The following is a 19,419-nucleotide window of genomic DNA, read 5'->3' as shown; positions in this document are numbered from 1 at the left end:
GGTGTGGTGCCATCACCACCTAAGTCCCCCATCTCCAACCCGCCTTCTCCCCACCCTGGCCCCTCTGCTGCCTCCACCCTTTCCCAGGGTGGGAGGGCCGGGAGTGCTCTCTTCAGCCAGCCTTTTGTGCCTACAAGACATGGTCTATTTCAATTCGTCCCACCAACCATTGTTGGGACCTCTAAAGTCACTCTTTGTCCAGTTAGCTTACTGGACAAAGAGAATAGCAAATGGGTTAATTCCTTGGTTTGCCACTTCATCGGAAGCCAACCCCATTCAACATCGTTAAACTCTCATTGCCCAAGCAATGGAGACTCCAAGGGATTCTAGATAATTACTTGATAGATAATGGGTTCTTCATTTTCAAGTTTTCTAATGAAAATAATAAGATGTGTGCTCTGGAAGGAGGGCCTTGGCAAGTAGGCCAGAAACCAACCTTCCTTTGCTGGTGGGATCACTTCCTGCACTTTACCTCGTCTCCCTCTCCACTTCTGGTGTGCAGACGGGCTAAGTATTGTTGGTTGTGCCGGGGAAGCCTCTCTACTTTGATGGACGAACTAAGAAGATGGATAGGCTAGCATATGCTCGAATCTAAGTCGAGATCGTTGCTGATGAATCTCCGCCATCCTTCATCACAATCTCTGACGATGAAGGATCCTCATTCCAGAAGGAGGTAATTTTTGAGTGACGTCCTCCGCAGTGTTTCGTCTACAGAGTCCTTGGCCATGACTCAAGCAATTACTCCCCAAAGTCGGTGATTATAGCAGGTAACCCTCTACCAACAGATACCCATGCTCCTTCCCCCTCCAACCATATAACCTCTATCCACCATTCTCCTCCATCTTCCCTGCTAAACCCCACCCCTCTCCCTCCTTTAGTCGTCGCTCCCCAAGTCGTGCCCGACGTAAGAGTTACTAGCGACGTGGAAACCACCACTGTGACCCTCCAAGGGCTTCCCCCAAGGCGACGAAGCAGCCGCTGCCTCTGAACCTTTGGTCCACGATGCCGGTGCTACTTTTAATCCTCCGGTCAATGATGTCAGCACCATCTATGATCCTCCAGTCCATAGCACACCAGGGACCGATGGCTTCTACAACAACCCTATTATCCATTGTCGCTAACATCTCTGCTACCTTCCCCGAGGCTCAGCCAAACCCTGTTCCCTATACGCTGCCTCCTCAATTCCTCCCAATCAATCACCATCTACATCCTGCCACTTTTACACTTCCATAATCGCAAACAACCACTGCCCCTGCCTGTTCAGTCACGCCTTCTCAGCACCTCTCCTTAATCGCAAAAACCCCTCTTTCCAGAAACATCGCCTTCATCTCTCACTCCCCACCCCCACCCCCACCCCCCCCCCCCCCTTAACCCTGCCTCTTACTCACATTCGGGTGGAGCCTTCCTTGGACAAAGGCCACATGCATCAATCTCACACCCTACCTCACATACCCACTCAACTTGATGGGCCTCCTTATAACCATGGTCCATCCCTTCCTCATCCATGTCCAGTTGAGCCCTCTCCTCTAGTCCACCATCCCACCCTCTTCATGTCGGTTCTGAGCCAAGCCATGATTACATTCAAGCCCAGTTTCTCCATCACATTCCTGGGCTTCCCCAAGGAACATGCTTATTGTTGTCTCCTAGGGTCTCCCTCTATCCTTGCTTCAGCCCCCTCCCCTCTATCTGAGGATTGTGTCTGGTTTCTTCCTTCCTTTATTTTTCCTTGTTAATCTTTTCTTCTTCTTTTTTTCTCTTTTCCCCCCCAATATCTAGGGCTCCTTGTATCTTTCTCTTCTTTTGGTATTGAATCTTTTATTCAGCCAAAGAACACAGTCAAGTGCCCATGCCCATATAGCTTTCATTAATAAGTCTATAAGCCATGCCCAAGACTTTCCATACAGATTTCATTCATATTAACAATATTACCATCAGGTGATGTATCATTGCCCATTTTACTCAGTATACATACATACATACACATACACACATACATAACATATATATACACACACGCACACACAAATTTTTACAATATAGTCTAAATCCTTTGGACCGAGGGTGGGCATAAGGAGAGTTGAGTGGGGTTGAGGGGTCAATAAACCCAACACATTGGTTTACGAGCACCAAGAAGACCAGAGCAATCTCGAACTTGGCATGGGCTCAGGTAGGTTCATATAAACACCCCAGGTACCCAAGCCTAGTTAGGACTTTGGTCCACTGCCCCGGTGGTTCCTGATACCAGGCTGAACAGTCATACAGTCTGGTTTAAAAAACAGTGCATTGCAATAATCATAAAATAATTAGAGGATGGCCACAATAGCAAGCTAATAGTTACTTACAGTCATTATTTAGAAAGCTATAACAATAACTTTTTTATGACCTAAACAGTCACAATGCCATAACAGTTGGAAAGGTCATTAGGAAAATCATGCAAAATGTTAGTTCATAGCACAACCAGAAAAGAAAATAATTACAACTTATTAATGGATTTTGAAATGAAATAACTGTGGTAGAGGAGTTTTCAAGGTCTTATTGTCAATCTTGTTTAAAACCCATCAAGAATTTAAAACTCAGGAACCTTGCATGTCTCAGCCACTGGGGATCACAATCCACTCCTGATCCAGAGTGGCAGATTTGAACCAATACTGGCCAACTAGAAAAAAAAATAGGTCATGTTGTAGGAACAAATTTTGAGACATATTTAACCGGTATCGGATCTTTACATCAGCCATTGGTAATCCAATCCCAATACTTGGAACCACGATCCCACTGGTACCATGTGCCACTATTTCTTTCTTCTTTTTATCCTTGTGTGATATACTATGAAGGTGTGCTAGCCCATCTAATGGCTGCCAATAACTTGCAACAATGAGGTAGAACACATGTAATAACTCCCCAGTCTCCTTATGAAATAAACAGAACCAAGCTAATTTATGGCCATGCAACATCTCAAATCTCAAACAAATGAGAGACCAACAAACAGCATCTCCAACTGCTTATCTGTGCATCTTTTCCCCAGTCTCCTTATGAAACAAACAGAACCAAGCTAATTTATGGCCATGCAACATCTCAAATCTCAAACAAATGAGAGACCAACAAACAGCATCTCCAACTGCTTATCTGTGTATCTTTTCACACTCTGCAAGTCCCTTATTCTATTAGTAAATTCATTATCTTTCTACCAAAGCAAAAATGCTTGTACAATAATAAGTTATCTCACCATGGAAAAATTACAATCATTTTCTTGATCAACTCTATCACACAGCAATAAAGGGTGCAAAGGATTAAAGAAACTAATGACAAGAAGCAGCTACAGGGGAAAAAAAATTCCCCAGCACTGTTTCAGTCCCAGAGTATTCAGTTTTCATGCAAATTACTGAAAAATATCCAATTCTTAGGAACAAGATTCAGTTCCAAACTAGCACCGGAATCAGACATCTCTGAACTTTCAATCCTATCTCCTGACTTGAAATAAAGACCAACACATCCCTAATCAACACTAAAAATCCGTAATTGGAATACGAAACAGGCAGAGAACACTTTAAAAATAGAGAGGAATTAATAAATGAAACCAAGACAAAGAAGGAAATTACCATCATCAGACGCATGCACAACAACCCAGATAACTTCAGTAAACATAGAAAGTCAACAACTAACATCCATGTCCACAAGTGTGATTGCCCAGAGGAGGTTCCAAAAGATAACAAAATTTAACAACAAAAATATAATAGACAACATTAATTAGGTGTACCAGTCCTGATGCATTCTGCAAAGCCAAAAATCTTTCCCAACTGGCCCTGGACTGTTCTAAAGCATTAGCATCATCCCAATATGCCAGCTTATCACAATCAAGCAGTTCCCACTTCAAATAAAGAGATGATGAGTTTGCAAAAGCCTTTCCAGAGCTATGAACTCCAACTGCAGCTAGTCGAATAGTGCATCCATTTGCAACGGTAATAGGGGTGAGTTGAATTCTCCCTGGACTACGATCAGCTTGAACAGCAGATCTTACAACATCAGGTGCATTCACTGAAAGATATGAAATATTTGCTCAATGATGAAAGGGAAAAAATAAAGAGGAAAAATCGAAGGATGGCAATGTCAACAATATCCAAATGAGTGTTCAATAAAAGATTCAGTCATACCAGGTTCATTAGCAATCAGCGCAATGGAGGAAGGAAAACCACACGTAAGGGACAGCCCCACTTTTTCTATAGCTGGCAGTGGATGGTCATCACCAACCAAGTTGCCACGTGAAAAAACCAGCTTCTGTGCCATGACAAACCATGGCAAGAGAATTAAAAATAAATAAATAATTAAGCTGTTAACTAGAGAAAATAGGGGGTATGAAAAGAGCTGCAGAATCTTACAAAGCTCCCCAGCGTTTGGCAAGACAACTGGTATAATCCCCCACTGCTAGTTGATGGCCGATGAACAACAGATTCATTGAGAAGATGGCTGTGTTCTTCATAAAAGATTTCCACATGTTCAACAAACTCAACACCTTGGCTCCACCGTTCAGGTCCTCCAATAAGCATGACATCTAATTCTGTTCCACCAACAAGATAAATCTCATCTAAATTTGCCAACTGAGTACCAGCTTCAGCTCTACCAAAATCAACAGAGTAACCTCCAAATTGGTTTCCATCCCCTGCCTGCTGCACGGTAAGTGGAGAGTATGCAGCTATATGTGAAGACGCCTTTAAAACAGTAGGCCCATCCAGGGAATGATCAAAAACATTTAGTTCCTTTGACAAAGTAGCATGCAGCATAGTCCGACCAGAAGTAGAAGCATATATGAATGTCCATGCACATGGAGGACTAATAAGTGACTTGAAGCCCTCAATATTCACAAGCTTGTCCAAAGCCAATGTCTCCCCAGTCGAATTGACAATTCTGAAAGATTCACTTCCGGTCTTCCACTTTATAAAGGAACTAAAAGCATCGCATTTATAAAAATAGGCACCTGCCAATGCCAAATTAAGTATCTAACCAGAGAATGAGAAGTTTCATCAAAACTATTAAAAAGTTAAATTCAAAATCATTCGGAAATATGATTTACCGTTGGATGTTTTCAATGTCACTGCTGCTTGAAGATGTGTTCCTACAACAGTCTCTACAGGAAAGTTTTGGAGCATAACCATAGATGAAGGAACAAAAACTTCAATAACCACCTAGAATCAGAAGGAAAAAAAAAAACAAAAACAAATAAAATAGACATGGCCAGAACAAATAAAAACATAAGAAAACAACAAGAAAAGTGAAGCGTTTAGGATGCCAAGGATTAGTAATGCGATTAATCGCATAAAGGAACAGGTCAGCTAAGCTAAGTTCTCTCTGTTTGCATTAAAAGACTGGAGAGTTAGATCAAGATTACAAGTGGAAAAGGGATACAGCATAACATGACCAGGAGACATACACACTGATAAGATTTTTTAAGAAGAATGAAACATAGCCATTAAGTACGATAAGAAAACAGTGGGTAAGGTGGAGAGGTAAGAACAGTATATATATTTGAGACATAAGCTACAAATCATAAAGATAAAGCATGCATGTATCTATCTTCAACTCAGAAAACATTCAAATTTCTGTCAGAAGCTTATTAATTGGGGTTTTTGTCAAATAACAGCTGGCCTTGGATTTCAGCACATATCCCACCATCCTCCTACCTGAATACGCAAAAGAGGAAGAAAAACACAGAAAGCGAAAAAGAACACCTACAATGTTTGTTGTTCTGACACCATCCACAGTAGCAACTAGCAACGCAGCCAAGTTTGTGAGGCATGTTAGATAGGATTAGACAGAACCTCATGCAGCAATATAAATCCGAGAATTTGATGCAGTAGCATATGCATAGTTGGACCTGCATGACCCAATCTGAAAGCCCAAACCAAGGAGAACCTGGTCCAAACCTGGCTTTCGGTTAAGAGGTTATTTCTTTTAATTAAATTTTTCCTTTATTTTATGGAAGGTAGATAACGATTGTAGCAATAGGAGGTCGAGTTTTAGTTGCTTTCAAATTCTGTTTTAGTTTTAGATTAAGATTAGGAAAGAGTAGTCTTTCAGCCTTTATATGTAAGCCTACCCCATCCCCATCGATTCACATTTGAGTCGATTAAAATTAGAAAGAAAAAAAAAAGCCTGTTTCTGTTGTTTTGGTTATGGTGTGAACCGGCTGGCCGGCTGTTCTGCTTTCTCTCTTCCCTAACTCTCCCTGCTCAATTTCGGGTTTCACCTTCTCATGTTTGATCCCCACTTTTCCACACTTTCTGTGTTCTCACTCTTCTTCCTTGAGTTCCTGCAGCAATCATTCTTTGAAGGAAACCATCCACCCCCTGTTTTGGGCGGCAGACTGGACAGAGAGAAAGGACTTGAATCTCCCTCACTCCTGAACCTTTGGTCCTAAAATTCGTGTGGTGTTCATAAACAAAGGGGCGATTCTGATTGCGGAGTTTGGGGCCAAAACACAGCTGCTGTGAGAAGAACCAGGTCTTCTAAAAGAGCTGCTTCATGTTCTTCCACCACATCTAATATCAGGAAATAAGTAATTAAAATTACTTTTTTCACTTGTTATTCTGGAGTTTGTCAATTGAGTTCACTAGTCCTATGAGTTAGGAAGATTCTTCTAAAATTTTAACCTGATTGGACTCTATTTGAAATAGTTCTCAACCACAAGCCAATAATAAACTCACTACTGGTTTGTTCTGTCATGAGGTTGAAGGTGACTCAGGTTTTGGAAATTGCAAATAAGGACAGAATCTTGCTTTTATTACTAAATAGCTCACTTTCAAAATTGCGTCTGTTTTATCCCCATACCATTCTGAAATTCCAGAGACATCCTTTCAAATATCTTTTTTCTGTTTAATCCCTGGTTTTGTACCTTACCCAAAAAAGGGCATGAACTTCTCTTGAAATTACAAAATTGCCATTCACCCTTAGATTGTCACTTGTTGGCTGATAGCGACCTAAATTAGAGTTCTGTAACCCTAGGTTGCCTTAGCAAGTTTTATCTTAAACTCATTTTAATTAATGAAAAGATTCAATCTCAAAATTGAGGCTGCACCATTTAAATTACTCGCCTCAATCTCTTACTCCTTTTGTCAAAAAGTAAATTGGACCCTAGAAAATTATAGTTTAATATTCTCCTTGAAGAAATAATTGGAATGGCTTATCAATGTGATAGCCCTCCACGATTTATTTATAATAGATCTGGAGAAAATTCCAGAATACAACAATTACAATAATACCCTAATTAACTACAATAGAGAAAAACAACTAGAATAGAAAATACCCCATGGGTCGACCCAAGTTACATTAATACCCATATCCAACACTCCCCCTCACGTTGGTGCATAGATATTAGTCATGCCCAACTTGCACACTAGAGGTTGAAAAACTTTTTCACTTAATCCTTTGGTGAACACATCAGCCAATTGTTCTCCAGATTGAACATAAGGAACACAAACAGTCCCATTATCCAGATTCTCTTTGATAAAATGACGATCAATTTCAATGTGTTTCGTCCTATCATGCTGAATTGGATTATGGGCAATACTTATTGCTGATTTACTGTCGCAGTAGAATCGCATAGCCAGAGTGATAGGAATACTCAAATCTTGTAACAAGGTTTTAAGCCACAATAGCTCACAAATGCCAAGAGCCATAGCTCTAAATTCAGCCTCTGCACTGGAACAGGCCACCACTGTTTGCTTCTTGCTGCGCCATGTAACACAATTTCCACCCACAAATGTACAGTAACCTGTGGTGGATTTTCGATCATGAGAACCAGCCCAGTCTGAGTCAGTGTAGGCCTCAATCTGTAGATGATCATGATGAGATAATAAAACTCCTTTACCAAGAGCTGACTTCAAGTATCTCAAAATCCTGAGTACGGCTTCCAGATGGTTAGACCGAGGATCATGCATAAATTGACTAATAAGATTCACAGCATAGGCAATGTCAGGCCTAGTGTGAGATAAATAAATTAGTTGCCCGACTAACCGCTGATATCTCCCCTTGTCCACTGGTTCACCATCAGTGTCTCGAAAACGAGCATTGGCCTCCATGGGAGTATCCACAGGAGAACAGCCTAACATGCCAGTTTCTGAAAGAAGATCTAGAGTATACTTGCGTTGAGATAAGAATAGCACCTGAGAAGAATGGGCCACTTCAATCCCTAGAAAAGAGCAAAGTATGCCTAGATCCTTGATCTCAAATTCCTTAGCCAAATAAGTATTCAACTTCGAAATTGCAGTAAGGTTATTTTCAGTTACAACTATATCATCGACATATACTATGAGAAGAGTAATAACGTTGTCCGTCGTCTTGATGAACAAGGTGTGATCTACGTTGCTTTGTTTATAACCAAATGTCACCATTGTCATCTGAAAGCGACCAAACCATGCACGTGGTGACTGTTTCAGACCATACAAAGCTCGCATAAGTTTACAAACCTTGCCGTGAGTTGCAGCAGATAAGAATCCAGGAGGAACATCCATATATACTTCCTCCTCTAATTCACCATGGAGGAAGTAACATCAAGCTGTTGTAGACCCCATCCAAGGTTCACAGCACAAGAAAAAATTATCCTGATAGTGTTCATCTTGGCAACAGGCGCAAAAGTCTCCAGATAATCTATCCCATATGTTTGGGTAAATCCGCGAGCAACCAACCTTACTTTAAAACGGTCAACAGTTCCATTAGCTTTTTGTTTAATTACAAAGACCCACTTGCAGCCCACAGTCTTCTTTTGTGGTGGAAGGGTGACAAGATCCCATGTACCACTCTTCTTAAGAGCTTGCATTTCTTCGACCATGGCCTCTTTCCACCTAGCATCTGCAAATGCCTCCTGCCAAGTCTGTGGTATGGAAACAGAAGATAAAGAGGAAACAAAAGCATGACATGAGGGGGACAAAGATTCATACGAAAGTACGAAACAACCTGAGAAATTGGATGTTGCGTACAAGATCTTTTCCCCTTCCTAAGAGCAATGGGTAGGTCAAGTGATGGATCAGAAATAATAGGAGAGGGATCCAAAGGAGAAGAATCTAAAGGATCAGAAATATTACCAAAGAAAGTCTCATTCGGTCCTGGTTCAGAGGACAACTCTTGGTTTGGTAATACTGCAGTGGTGGGCTGTCCTTGCCCTTTTTTCTTTCGATAATATTGCTGATTAAAATCTTTCTCTGGCTGAACCTGCTGCTTCCCCTAGACTCCCCCTGAAGAGGTGCCGAGGAGGGAAAAAAGGCCACAGCCTCATGAAAAACAACATCCATGGAAACAAAAACACGACACGATGGAAGATGGTAACATTTATACCCTTTTTGGGTGGGAGAATAACCAATGAAAATGCAGCGGAGACCGCGAGGATCAAGTTTACCATGGGCATAGTGGTTTCGAACAAAACACACCCGAAAATCTTTGGAGGAATAATATAAGAGGAAGACCCCTTTAAAAGATCAAGAGGGGATTTATAAGGATCCGAGAGGGCATTCTATTGACAAGATAAGCGGCTGTTAGAAAAGCCTCGCCCCAAAAATGAGAAGGAACATGCATTTCAAACATAATGGAGCGAGCTACATCAAGAAGATGTCTATTTTTGCGTTCAACCACTCCATTTTGGGGTGGAGTGTCAACGCAATTAGTTTGATGAATGATACCTTGAGTAGCAAGAAATAATTGAAATGCCCTGTCTAAATATTCACGACCATTGTCGCTCCGACGAGTTTGAATGGTGGCTTGAAACTGAGTTTGAACCATGCTATAAAAAACCTTAAAACAAGAAAACACTTTACTTTTGTGCCGCATTAAATAAACCCAAGTGGTGCGTGTGTGACAATCAATAAATGTGACAAACCACTTAAAACCAGAAATAGAGGATGTGCGTGAGGGACCCCAGACATCAGAATGAAGCATAGAAAAAGGCTTGGAACATCTTTTATTTGAACTAGAATAAATAGAACGAGTTTGTTTTGCAAAAACACAAGCCTCACATAATAAAGTTTGAGGATTACAATGCTGAAATAAACCAGGAAAAATTTTAGCTAATGTTCCTAAAGGTGGATGTCCCAATCGGCGATGCCAACAATGTAATTCAGATAAATGATGGTCAACGGAAGTAGCAGTAAGAGCCTGTCTAGACTTGGCAGCAGTACTAAAGATAAAATCATCGTCAAGCAAATAAAGGCCACCACGCATTTTACCAGTTTTAATCGTTCTCCCTGTCCGCAAGTCCTGAAAGACACAATGGGAAGGATAAAAAATAGCTTTACAATTGAGATCAAATGTCAAACTACTAATAGAAAGCAAATTAGAAGTTCACTTAGGGACATGCAAAACAAAGGACAAGGATAAAGAAGGAGAGCAATGGATAGCTCCCTACCCCGATACAGAGGAAAGAGAACCATCGGCTATTTTAATTTTATCTTTGCCTGAAGAAGGAGAATAACGAAAAAATAAATTTGATGTACCAGTCATGTGGTCAGTGGCTTCGGAATCGATTATCCAAGGATGAGATAATGCCGAAGCACAATGACCAGCAAAAGAAATACCTGGTTTGGAGAAAACAAGGTTGGATTCAGACGAGGGCACCACAGTCGAGGTAGAGGCAGATGCAGATGAAGATGTGAGGGACCCAAAGTTGGTCATCATACGACAAAATACGGCAAGTTCTTCTGCAGAAAGTGTGGTATTAGGGGTTGTTTCAGTAGCTTCAGAAAGGTTGGCCTGTGTACCACCACGACCACGACCACGGCCTCGACCACGACCACCACCACGACCATCAGATGAATCAGATGGCCGACCATGCAATTTTCAGCAATAATCCACAGTATGTCGTTCCTTTCCACAATGGGTACATTTAAGAGGTTCCTTCTCAGACGAGGAACATGTACCAGTATTAGAAGAGCCACCCCCAGAAGTTATTAAAGCTGATCTCTCTGGCTGTATGGGTAGTAACATAGTGGAACAACGAGTATCCTCCAACTGTATTATAGAGTAGGCTTGCTCCAAATTGGGAAAAGGGGAATGACTCAAAACTTGAGACCGAAGCTGATCATATTCCACATTAAGTCCAGTCAAAAAAGTATATACTCTGAATTTATCCTCCCTGTGCTGAAATTTTGTAATATCGGAAGGACAATCAAGTTGAAAGTTATCATAGTAATCGAGCTCTTGCCATAGACTACGGAGTTCAGAGTAGTATTGTGACAAAGTAAGTTCACCCTGTTTGGTTGCATGGATTTTTCTTTGAATATCATAAACTTGTGCATCATTCCCTACCTGGGAATAGGTATCTTTAGCAGCCTTCCAAATTTTGGCGGCAGATTCAAAAATACATAGCCACGGGCAATGGATGGAGTCATAGCACTTAGAAGAAAGAACATAACCAGGGAGTTACTTGAACTCCACTTATCTTGTAATGAACCAGCATCACTTGGCTTAACAGTAGTACCATATATATATATCCCTTATAGCCCCTTGAATCAATGGAGAGAAAGACTGATGTAGACCAGAGTAAATAATTGGTACCATCGAGCTTCCCTGGGCTGGCTGGAAAAGAGGGATAATCATGATGATTCCCTTATGTAACAGATGGGCCAGTGGATATAGTAGATACGTCTGAATCAGGCATACTGATGAGACTATCGATCAAAAAATAAGGGAATAAGAGCCCAAAGTACAAAGATGATGTGCCAAAAAATTGTAGATATCGTTTCCTGCAAAAAAATAATTCTCGGCTCTGTTGGAGAAGACCTGATCCTTTGTGGTTTTGATCTTAAAGTGCAGAAAAACTGATGGGAAAAATAAGATGAAAGCCAATAAGAATCCTGGAATGCCGAGAACTCCAACAACCGAGAACTTCTGAGAAAAAAAATTGCAGATCTATCGTGGCTAATGAATATTGTGTCCAGAAAAAAATCTGCAAGTCTTCAATCTTCAAACACTGATCTCAATCTGTATGGAGATCATAAAATAGGATAAAAAAGGAGGTAAGATCTAGGGCAGGTACTAGATCATTATTTGATAACCTCAAAGTACCGCCCCCATGAAACAGTAGAGACTTGAGGAGAAAAAGAGTCTCGGCTGGAATATGGGTATTAATGTAACATGGGTCGACCCATGGGGTATTTTCTATTCTAGTTGTTTTTCTCTATTCTAGTTAATTAGGGTATTATTGTAATTGCTGTATTCTGGAATTTTCTCCAAATCAATTATAAATAAATCATGGAGGGCTATCACATTGATAAGCCATTCCAATTATTTCTTCATGGTATCAGAGCCAAAACCGATACCTAAGAAATAAATCCCAAATTCCAAAAATCGATCTCCCTCCTTGAGCTTGATTTTTGCCTTCCTCCATCTCTTCCCTTCAAGATCGATCTCTCCTAGATTGATTAGACTAGTTATCTTAATACCCATATTCCAACACTCCTAAATATTATACTCAGAAATCTTTGAATCATCCAAACAAATTTGGAGAAGTACTTCTTACCAACCACCTCTTTTAATACCGTATTTGTTAATATTCCCCATATCCTGCCTTACAGTTGTCCCTTTGCTGTAAAAATTTGTTAGTATACTGCATATCCATCACCTCATTTAACTTTTGCTTCATGTCACGGCTTTCATTCCTACATCATGGGACAACTGCTTCAAATCTTTCTTGTTCTGTTGGAACCTATACACATACTTTAGATCACTTTGGGACAATTATGCATGTTAATGCCTATGGAGAAAAGTCTAAAACAGCCAACCTATATGTACATCAATTTCTCTCTCTCTCTTTTTCATGAGGTCATCTTTGGACATACCCCATCTATCATTGTTATATTCACCTTGCCCCTCCCCCCTTTGATAATCCAAAAGGCTTTTATTCATTAGAAAGATCCACTATACAATACAAGGGCTCAACAAAGGGAGGCTATAAAAAGAAAGAAGGAGTTATCGAACTTATGGAAAAAGCAACCTCCAGCCTTTTTTATGTTAGTACGGGTAGAAAAAGCCAGAAAATGTATTCACATCTCAAAGCCCACATGATCATCTTCTCTTTGAGACTAGCCGTTACCCTATAATCTGATTCAGCATTAGTTCCTCAAGGTCCTCTCAAACCGAACTTCTTCCCAACTAAGCAGCCAGCGTTAAGAGACGAAATTTATCAACAGCAAGAAAGAAAACATCAACTGAAAAGCAGAGCATAGATAAAAATCAACTTTGCCTTGATCTTGCTAACCCGATTTGCCAGTGTGAGAACAGTAATGGGGGCAATAAAAATAAAAAATGCTACGCAAGATCAATACCTCATCATAATTGATGGAATCAAAAGCAGACATCACTTTAATAGTAGCTTGTCCAGGCTTCTTCGCCTGAACAACTCCAAAAGAAGATACAGACACAGTGGCCACATCAGAAGAGTACCACTTATAATCATTGAATGTTTTCGCACAACCTGCACCAGTTAGTGAATCACCAGTTCCATCAACATCATCAAGATTAGAGTGATTCATAAAAAAAAAATACAAAAGTTAAAAAAAAAAACTATTTGACCTCCTGTCACCCTAAGCTCCATCTCCTGATAAACCCCAGGTGCCCAGGGAAGGCGAATGCTATGAGAGGAATCATTTGTGTTGCCCAGTTTAAATTTCAATTTATCACAAACCATGACTTCTTGCACAACCTTGATAACCTGTAAGAGAAAATCACCAGCAGAGCAGTTAAAACTTCTTAAACAGTACTGCATTCACAAGATCCCAGCACTCCCTCCCTTCAACTAACTTTTTGCATCCACCATGATAAAGAATTAAGGAAACAATGCTGTTTTCACAGTTTTTCCTTCTTTTATCTTCTTGGTTTCTTCTAAAACAAATAAAATAACCAGAAAAGAGCTGTCACCTCTGTTGTTTCTGCACGTCCCCTACGATAAGCCAAGGAAGCAATTAATCTTCCTAGTCCCTCGGAAGTTGCTTTTAAAATTTTAGGACACTGCAAACCATGTTTAACAGCAGTACCATCTGGCACCAAGAATGTATCCCAATATGCAGGCTGATTGTAGTCCAACTTAACATCATCACTCTGTTTACATGGGTAAGAGCTCTTAAGTAAAAGAAAACCAACTGAAAATATTAAATAAATGATTGAACAGTCATTAACTAAAATAAAAACGAGAAAGAAGATTACGAATAAATCTTATAATCCATCAGTTGATAACTGTTAACAAAGAAAACTGCCACAGATAACAAGTCAATAATATTACAGAAAAAAGGAGTATTACATATATAAGGAATATAGCTGAAGAAAAGTTAAGAAACGCAAAAGAAATTAGAAATATGGAGAAACTTGATGAGAGCAAGAAATAGGCTTAAGGGAAACACCCACAGTCCTAAGAGGCCACAAATATGAAAAAGACTTTGATGGGGACATCAGTCCCATTCCTAAAGACTTTCGAAGAGTTTACCAACAAAGACTGCACAGACATCTTCAGCTTGGATCAGGCTCACTTTGGTTGGATGGAGAATTCTTTCGTGATGGATTGTGGTGCTGATCTAGAGGAGTACTTTTGCTGGCCGAAGTTACTTTAATCTTTTATTGTAACTTGGGTCATATGTAATTTTTGTTTCAGTTTTTGGTTCAATTTGTGGTTCGTTTGTAATGTTGGTCCAGGGCCAGGCCCATTTGGACCAGTTCTTTGAGTCAAAGGCTATTGGGCTTTTGTAATTTTGGTCCAGGCCCAGGCCCACTTGGACCAGCCCTTTACGTTATTTGAGTCAAAGACTAGTGGACTTCTTGGAACTTGTGCTCCATTAGTTTTAGGAAATAGCTCAGCTGTTGGGTGTGTTTCCCTATGTGTTGGTCTTCCCAAGGGGAGGTCAATAATTTTCTATTGTTTTTGTTTTTCTATTTAAGTTGTATACAGGCCATTCGGCCAGGAAATGTTGAATGAAAAAAATGAAAACTTTTTGGACTCTTGAAAGCTCCTCTTCCTTCTTGCGTGAAGCAGTCTTCCCCCTCCCCCCCTCTTCATCTCTCTCTCAAGTGGGTTAGCATCTTCTTCTTCTCTCCTTCTCTGTTCTGGCAGCACAACAGGTAAGTGATTTCTGTTCTTCCCCCCCCCCCCTCTTCTTCTTCCCCTCTTCTCCAGCCAGGCCTGCTCAGTTTTTTTTTCTTCTTTTTTTCTGTTTATCACATCACCTACCCTACCCTATTCCCCTACCCAAATGCATGCTCATCACCAACCTTCCCCTCCCTGTCATATTTACTAATCAAGAATCTGGAACCCTTTTATTTTCTAACCTGATATGCACTTGTACTGCTGTTAGCTTTGGTGCATCTTCTTCATACTTCCTTATGTCTCATTCTCTATTGGAATGCATGCCTAGGACTAGTACAGCATGAATTCTTTTAGAGTATTGAAAGGTCTCTGCACTTGATTTGGTAATTTATGTATTGTTTCCCCTTCCCCATTTTGCCTATCAAATGTTTGTGGAAATGATGCTATGAGTTCTATTCTGTATTGTTCAATATTGCATAGATTTTTCAATGTTTTTGATGAGCACATTTATGTGTGAAATCTTAGGGTCATAAAGCATGCATTTTTATACTTGGAACGGAACTACTCGAGGTCTTTGTTTGTGTTTTCAGGTTTTAGGTGAATTGTTGTGAAAATGGAGCAAATGATGCCAAGGAGCCATTTTTAAGCTGTTTAGTGGTGTTTGGCAGTAGTCGGAAGCGTCCAGGAGTCGAGAAAATCAAGTTTGGATTGAGCACTGAAAGAATCACGCCAATTAGTCAAATTTGAACGTGATTACAGTGGGCCCCTTAGCATAATTTTGAGGTGTTAATAGTATGGATGCGTAGCCCATCGAGTCAGCTTCGCAACAGTTCAAACGGCACTTGATTCCGAGTTGAAACGAAGAAGTTACGGCCGTTTCCGTAACGACGCGCGAAAATGGCATGTAGGGGTTTGTTTGTAATTATCGAAAATCGATCGGGTACAAAGTAAAGCGGAAGTTCGGATTTGAGGGGCTTTAGCACAATTATCAGAAGTTATCTTTTCTGTTAGCCGAAAGATTCCATTTGGAAGGGCTCTGGAGCAGTCCAACTTCAACTTGAGATATCTTGGTCTCCCGAACTCCAAATTGGACGAAATTTGGGTCTATTTTGGGTGATTTTTCTCGCAAGGAATGCAACAGTGAGGCCTATATAAGCACCCCATTCTCCACGTTTTTTGAAGGGCAGAATGGGTATTTTATTTATTCTTGAAGGGAATCCTAGTCATCACCCTCACTCTCTCTCTCCTCCAAATTTCCAAGGGGCATTACAAGAATTTTACTTTGGATAGATTTCTTTTGAAAAATATTCTCTCATCCATGGAAGGTTGAAAAGTCAAAGATGCCTTGATCACATGACTTGGAGAAGACTCCAGCAAAGAAAAAGAAGCACAAGAATAGAATTAGAAAGTTACTTTTTGGAAAATAGAAGGTTTATGTAGCTAAGATTTTTATCTCTCCCTCTTTCTATTTTTCTCTTTTTTCTTGGGATTCAAGTAATGTAAAGGAGGAAGGAGAACAGAATATTCTCTTCTCTTGGGGAATATTTCTCCTACCTCTTCTCTCTTCTCCCTTCTCCTCTCCTTCCCCCTATAAATACCCCTTGCCCTTTGGGTTGTAACTAGTTAATTTTTAGTTAGTTCTAGTTCAGTTTTTAGTTCAATTTTTAGTGCAATTTTTAGTTTAATTAATTAGTGAAATTTCTTCTTCTCTTCTTCTAGTTTTTGGCTTTCTTAGTTCTAGTTTGATTTTATGATTTCAATTCCATTGTTGCAATGCTTTTGATTCATGCTTTAATTTTATGTTTTCAATTAGGTTGTAATAATTTAATTCTAATTTAGTTTTAAAGCTTTTTAGTCTAGGCTTCTAATTCTAGTGAGAAGAATAAGAGACTTAGAAGAGGAAGCCATGCAAGGATTGTTCAAGTGTTCAAGCTTCTTCAACTATATTCATGCAAAGCCTAATTAGCTCATGCACTTTCAATTTTGGTAGAAAGGAGTATCAAGTTCTTATTTTTATTTTTATGTTCTTCTTCTTCTTAACCTCTTAATTCTTCTAGTTTCTAATTTCTTCTTCTTATTCTCTACTTCTTTCTTCTTCTATTAGTTTTATTTTATTAGTAGTCTCATCTCCATTAATCCCTCCATTCTATTAGGAATTTTCATTCTCCATTATTTTTATTTTCATTCTCATTCTCTACCTCTCTAATTCAATCATGCTTTTAGGATTTTTATTTTTTATTCACTATTATTATCATGCATTATGTTAGGATTTTAATTTAATTATTTTTGTTTTAATTTCATATTTGGTAGCGCCATATCAAGTGTGGTAGAAGCGAGTAATTTCAGTCCAGTTCAAGCCCCTTCGGGTTACACATCTCTAATCTCTTAGTCTCATTCTCCCTCTCTAATCTCTTTCTTTTGTTTAGTTTTTTTATGTGGTTATGGTGTGTGGCTGCAATTTATTCCTTCGAATCCGCGTTAGTATTGATAGGTTAGATGTTTGTGTGTTAGGACGCCAATTCAATTCGCAAGATGCTTGTGAGTTAGGATACGTTAATTTAATTATCATTAGTTTAATTCCACACTTTAATTAATTTGGTTCACTTTGCATTGCTTTAAAGTGAGTAAAATAGAGTAGCGTACATCTCCTTGAGTTGGAAAAGATGCTATGAGTTCTATTCTGTATTGTTCAATATTGCATAGATTTTTCAATGTTTTATTCATGCATATGAGTCTGTATATGCTGTTGTTACCCATTTCCGTTGCCTGCTGTCCTATGAGTTTTAACCCATTAGTTGTCCTAAGTAGCAACCCATGTAGGAGCCCTAGTTTCCAGGTATCCCCCTGCATCAACATGGTATCAGAGCTTGTGTTTAAGCTATCTTAGGTTGCTGTTACATTTGGGCAATCTATCCCACACCTTGCCATAGTTCTATCCTTTCGGTTCCCACCTCAATGTGAACAACCTTGAGTACAGCAATTCCTTTCCTAAGTTGTTGACAGTCCTAATCTAAGTGTTTGATCCCTTGTATGTCCACCAGGAGTGGTAGAACATACCAAAACATGCCAGGCTCCAATAGCTCTACCATTACACCTGAACAATTACATAGGATCTTCAAACAGAATGAAGAAACCTTAAGAGCTATCCAAGAAATTTCAGACCGACTTAATGTCATGGAAACATCCATGCGACAAGACCACACTGTTCAAGGTAACAGACCTAGACAAGAAGTAACCCAACAAGAACTTGAAGAGCATGATCGTAACATTGATGATCATGATAGGTATGAGGATAACTTCCTAGGCAATGGGCGTGGTCGAGGTAGAGGAAGAGGTCGAGGACCTCAAGGGCATCATTTTCAAAGGAATTATCATCCGCATAGGGATGAGGAATTCTATGAACCCCAAGACCGAGAATTTGACATTAGGAGAATGGTAAAGGTTGAAGCCCCTCCTATGATGGGCAAATTGACGCCAAAGTCTTATTGGATTGGATTAGGCAAATGGACAGATATTTTGATTTCTATGAAATGTCCGAGGAAGTTCGCTTCCGATTTGCCAAAATCAAGCTCATAGGAGCAGCCCAAGATTTCTAGACAAAACTAGAATACCAAGAGCAGAACTTAGGAATTGAGCCTGTGTCCACATGGGTGGAAATGAAAGAGAGACTCAAAAGGGAGTTTCTGCTTATGACCTATAGGCTTCAACTTCTAAATGAGATGAACACCCATACGCAAGGAAAGTTGTCTGTAACTGAGTACATGAGCAAGTTCAATGAATTGAAAATCAGGGGTCGCACTCGAGAAGATACTGAACAGACCCTTTCCAGGTTCCTTACTGGACTCAATTCAGACATTCGAACACGCATGGCACCACACATGGTTCGAGATGTCCATCAGGCTTTTAGAGTTGCCTTGGAACTTGAGTCATCCATGAGGACCTTTCTTCAAAAGAAGAATTTCCAAAGTAGAGAGTCAAATGCCAAAAAGCCTTTTCAAGGTTCTTCAAGTTTCGCTAACACAACTGGCAACTCTCCTCGTCAGTTTGAGAACAACAAGGATAAGGGCATTTTGGGTACAGCACCCAAAAAGAATAGTCAACAACAATGTTTTAAGTGTCAAGGATTTGGCCATTATGTCAAAGACTGCCCCAACAGGAATCTTTACGTTGGGAACCAGAATCTTGAAGAGGAAGACCAGAGTGTAAACCAAGATGAGAGTCAGGATGATGAGTTTGAGGATCACAATCCAAATGAGATCATTTTTTATGAAGAACAAGAGGAGAGCAATACCTCCCAATTAGGTGTTGTTCGATGCATGGTCTCGCAACCCAAAAGCGACGATGATTGGCGGCAAACCAATATTTTCATC

General features: G+C 40.0%; 1 protein-coding gene across 1 annotated transcript in view; it reads right to left on the bottom strand.

Moving 5' to 3' along the window:
* LOC122672142 (nuclear pore complex protein GP210) overlaps positions 1 to 19,419 on the bottom strand; it is a 108,733-nt gene that overhangs the window by 75,097 nt on the left and 14,217 nt on the right. Inside the window, exons 6-12 of the mRNA XM_043869638.1 lie at positions 13,894 to 14,073; positions 13,549 to 13,687; positions 13,302 to 13,450; positions 5,066 to 5,177; positions 4,374 to 4,969; positions 4,149 to 4,272; positions 3,755 to 4,032 (exon numbers count right to left, since the gene is read on the bottom strand). Of these exons, the coding sequence (XP_043725573.1) occupies positions 3,755 to 4,032; positions 4,149 to 4,272; positions 4,374 to 4,969; positions 5,066 to 5,177; positions 13,302 to 13,450; positions 13,549 to 13,687; positions 13,894 to 14,073 (1,578 nt within the window). The remainder of the gene's footprint in view (positions 1 to 3,754; positions 4,033 to 4,148; positions 4,273 to 4,373; positions 4,970 to 5,065; positions 5,178 to 13,301; positions 13,451 to 13,548; positions 13,688 to 13,893; positions 14,074 to 19,419) is intronic.

The sequence above is a fragment of the Telopea speciosissima genome, chromosome 8 (genome assembly GCF_018873765.1).
Source record: "Telopea speciosissima isolate NSW1024214 ecotype Mountain lineage chromosome 8, Tspe_v1, whole genome shotgun sequence".
Lineage (NCBI taxonomy): Eukaryota > Viridiplantae > Streptophyta > Magnoliopsida > Proteales > Proteaceae > Telopea > Telopea speciosissima.
Note: the sequence above shows the minus strand (reverse complement) of the source record. Positions and strands in the feature narration are given on the sequence as shown.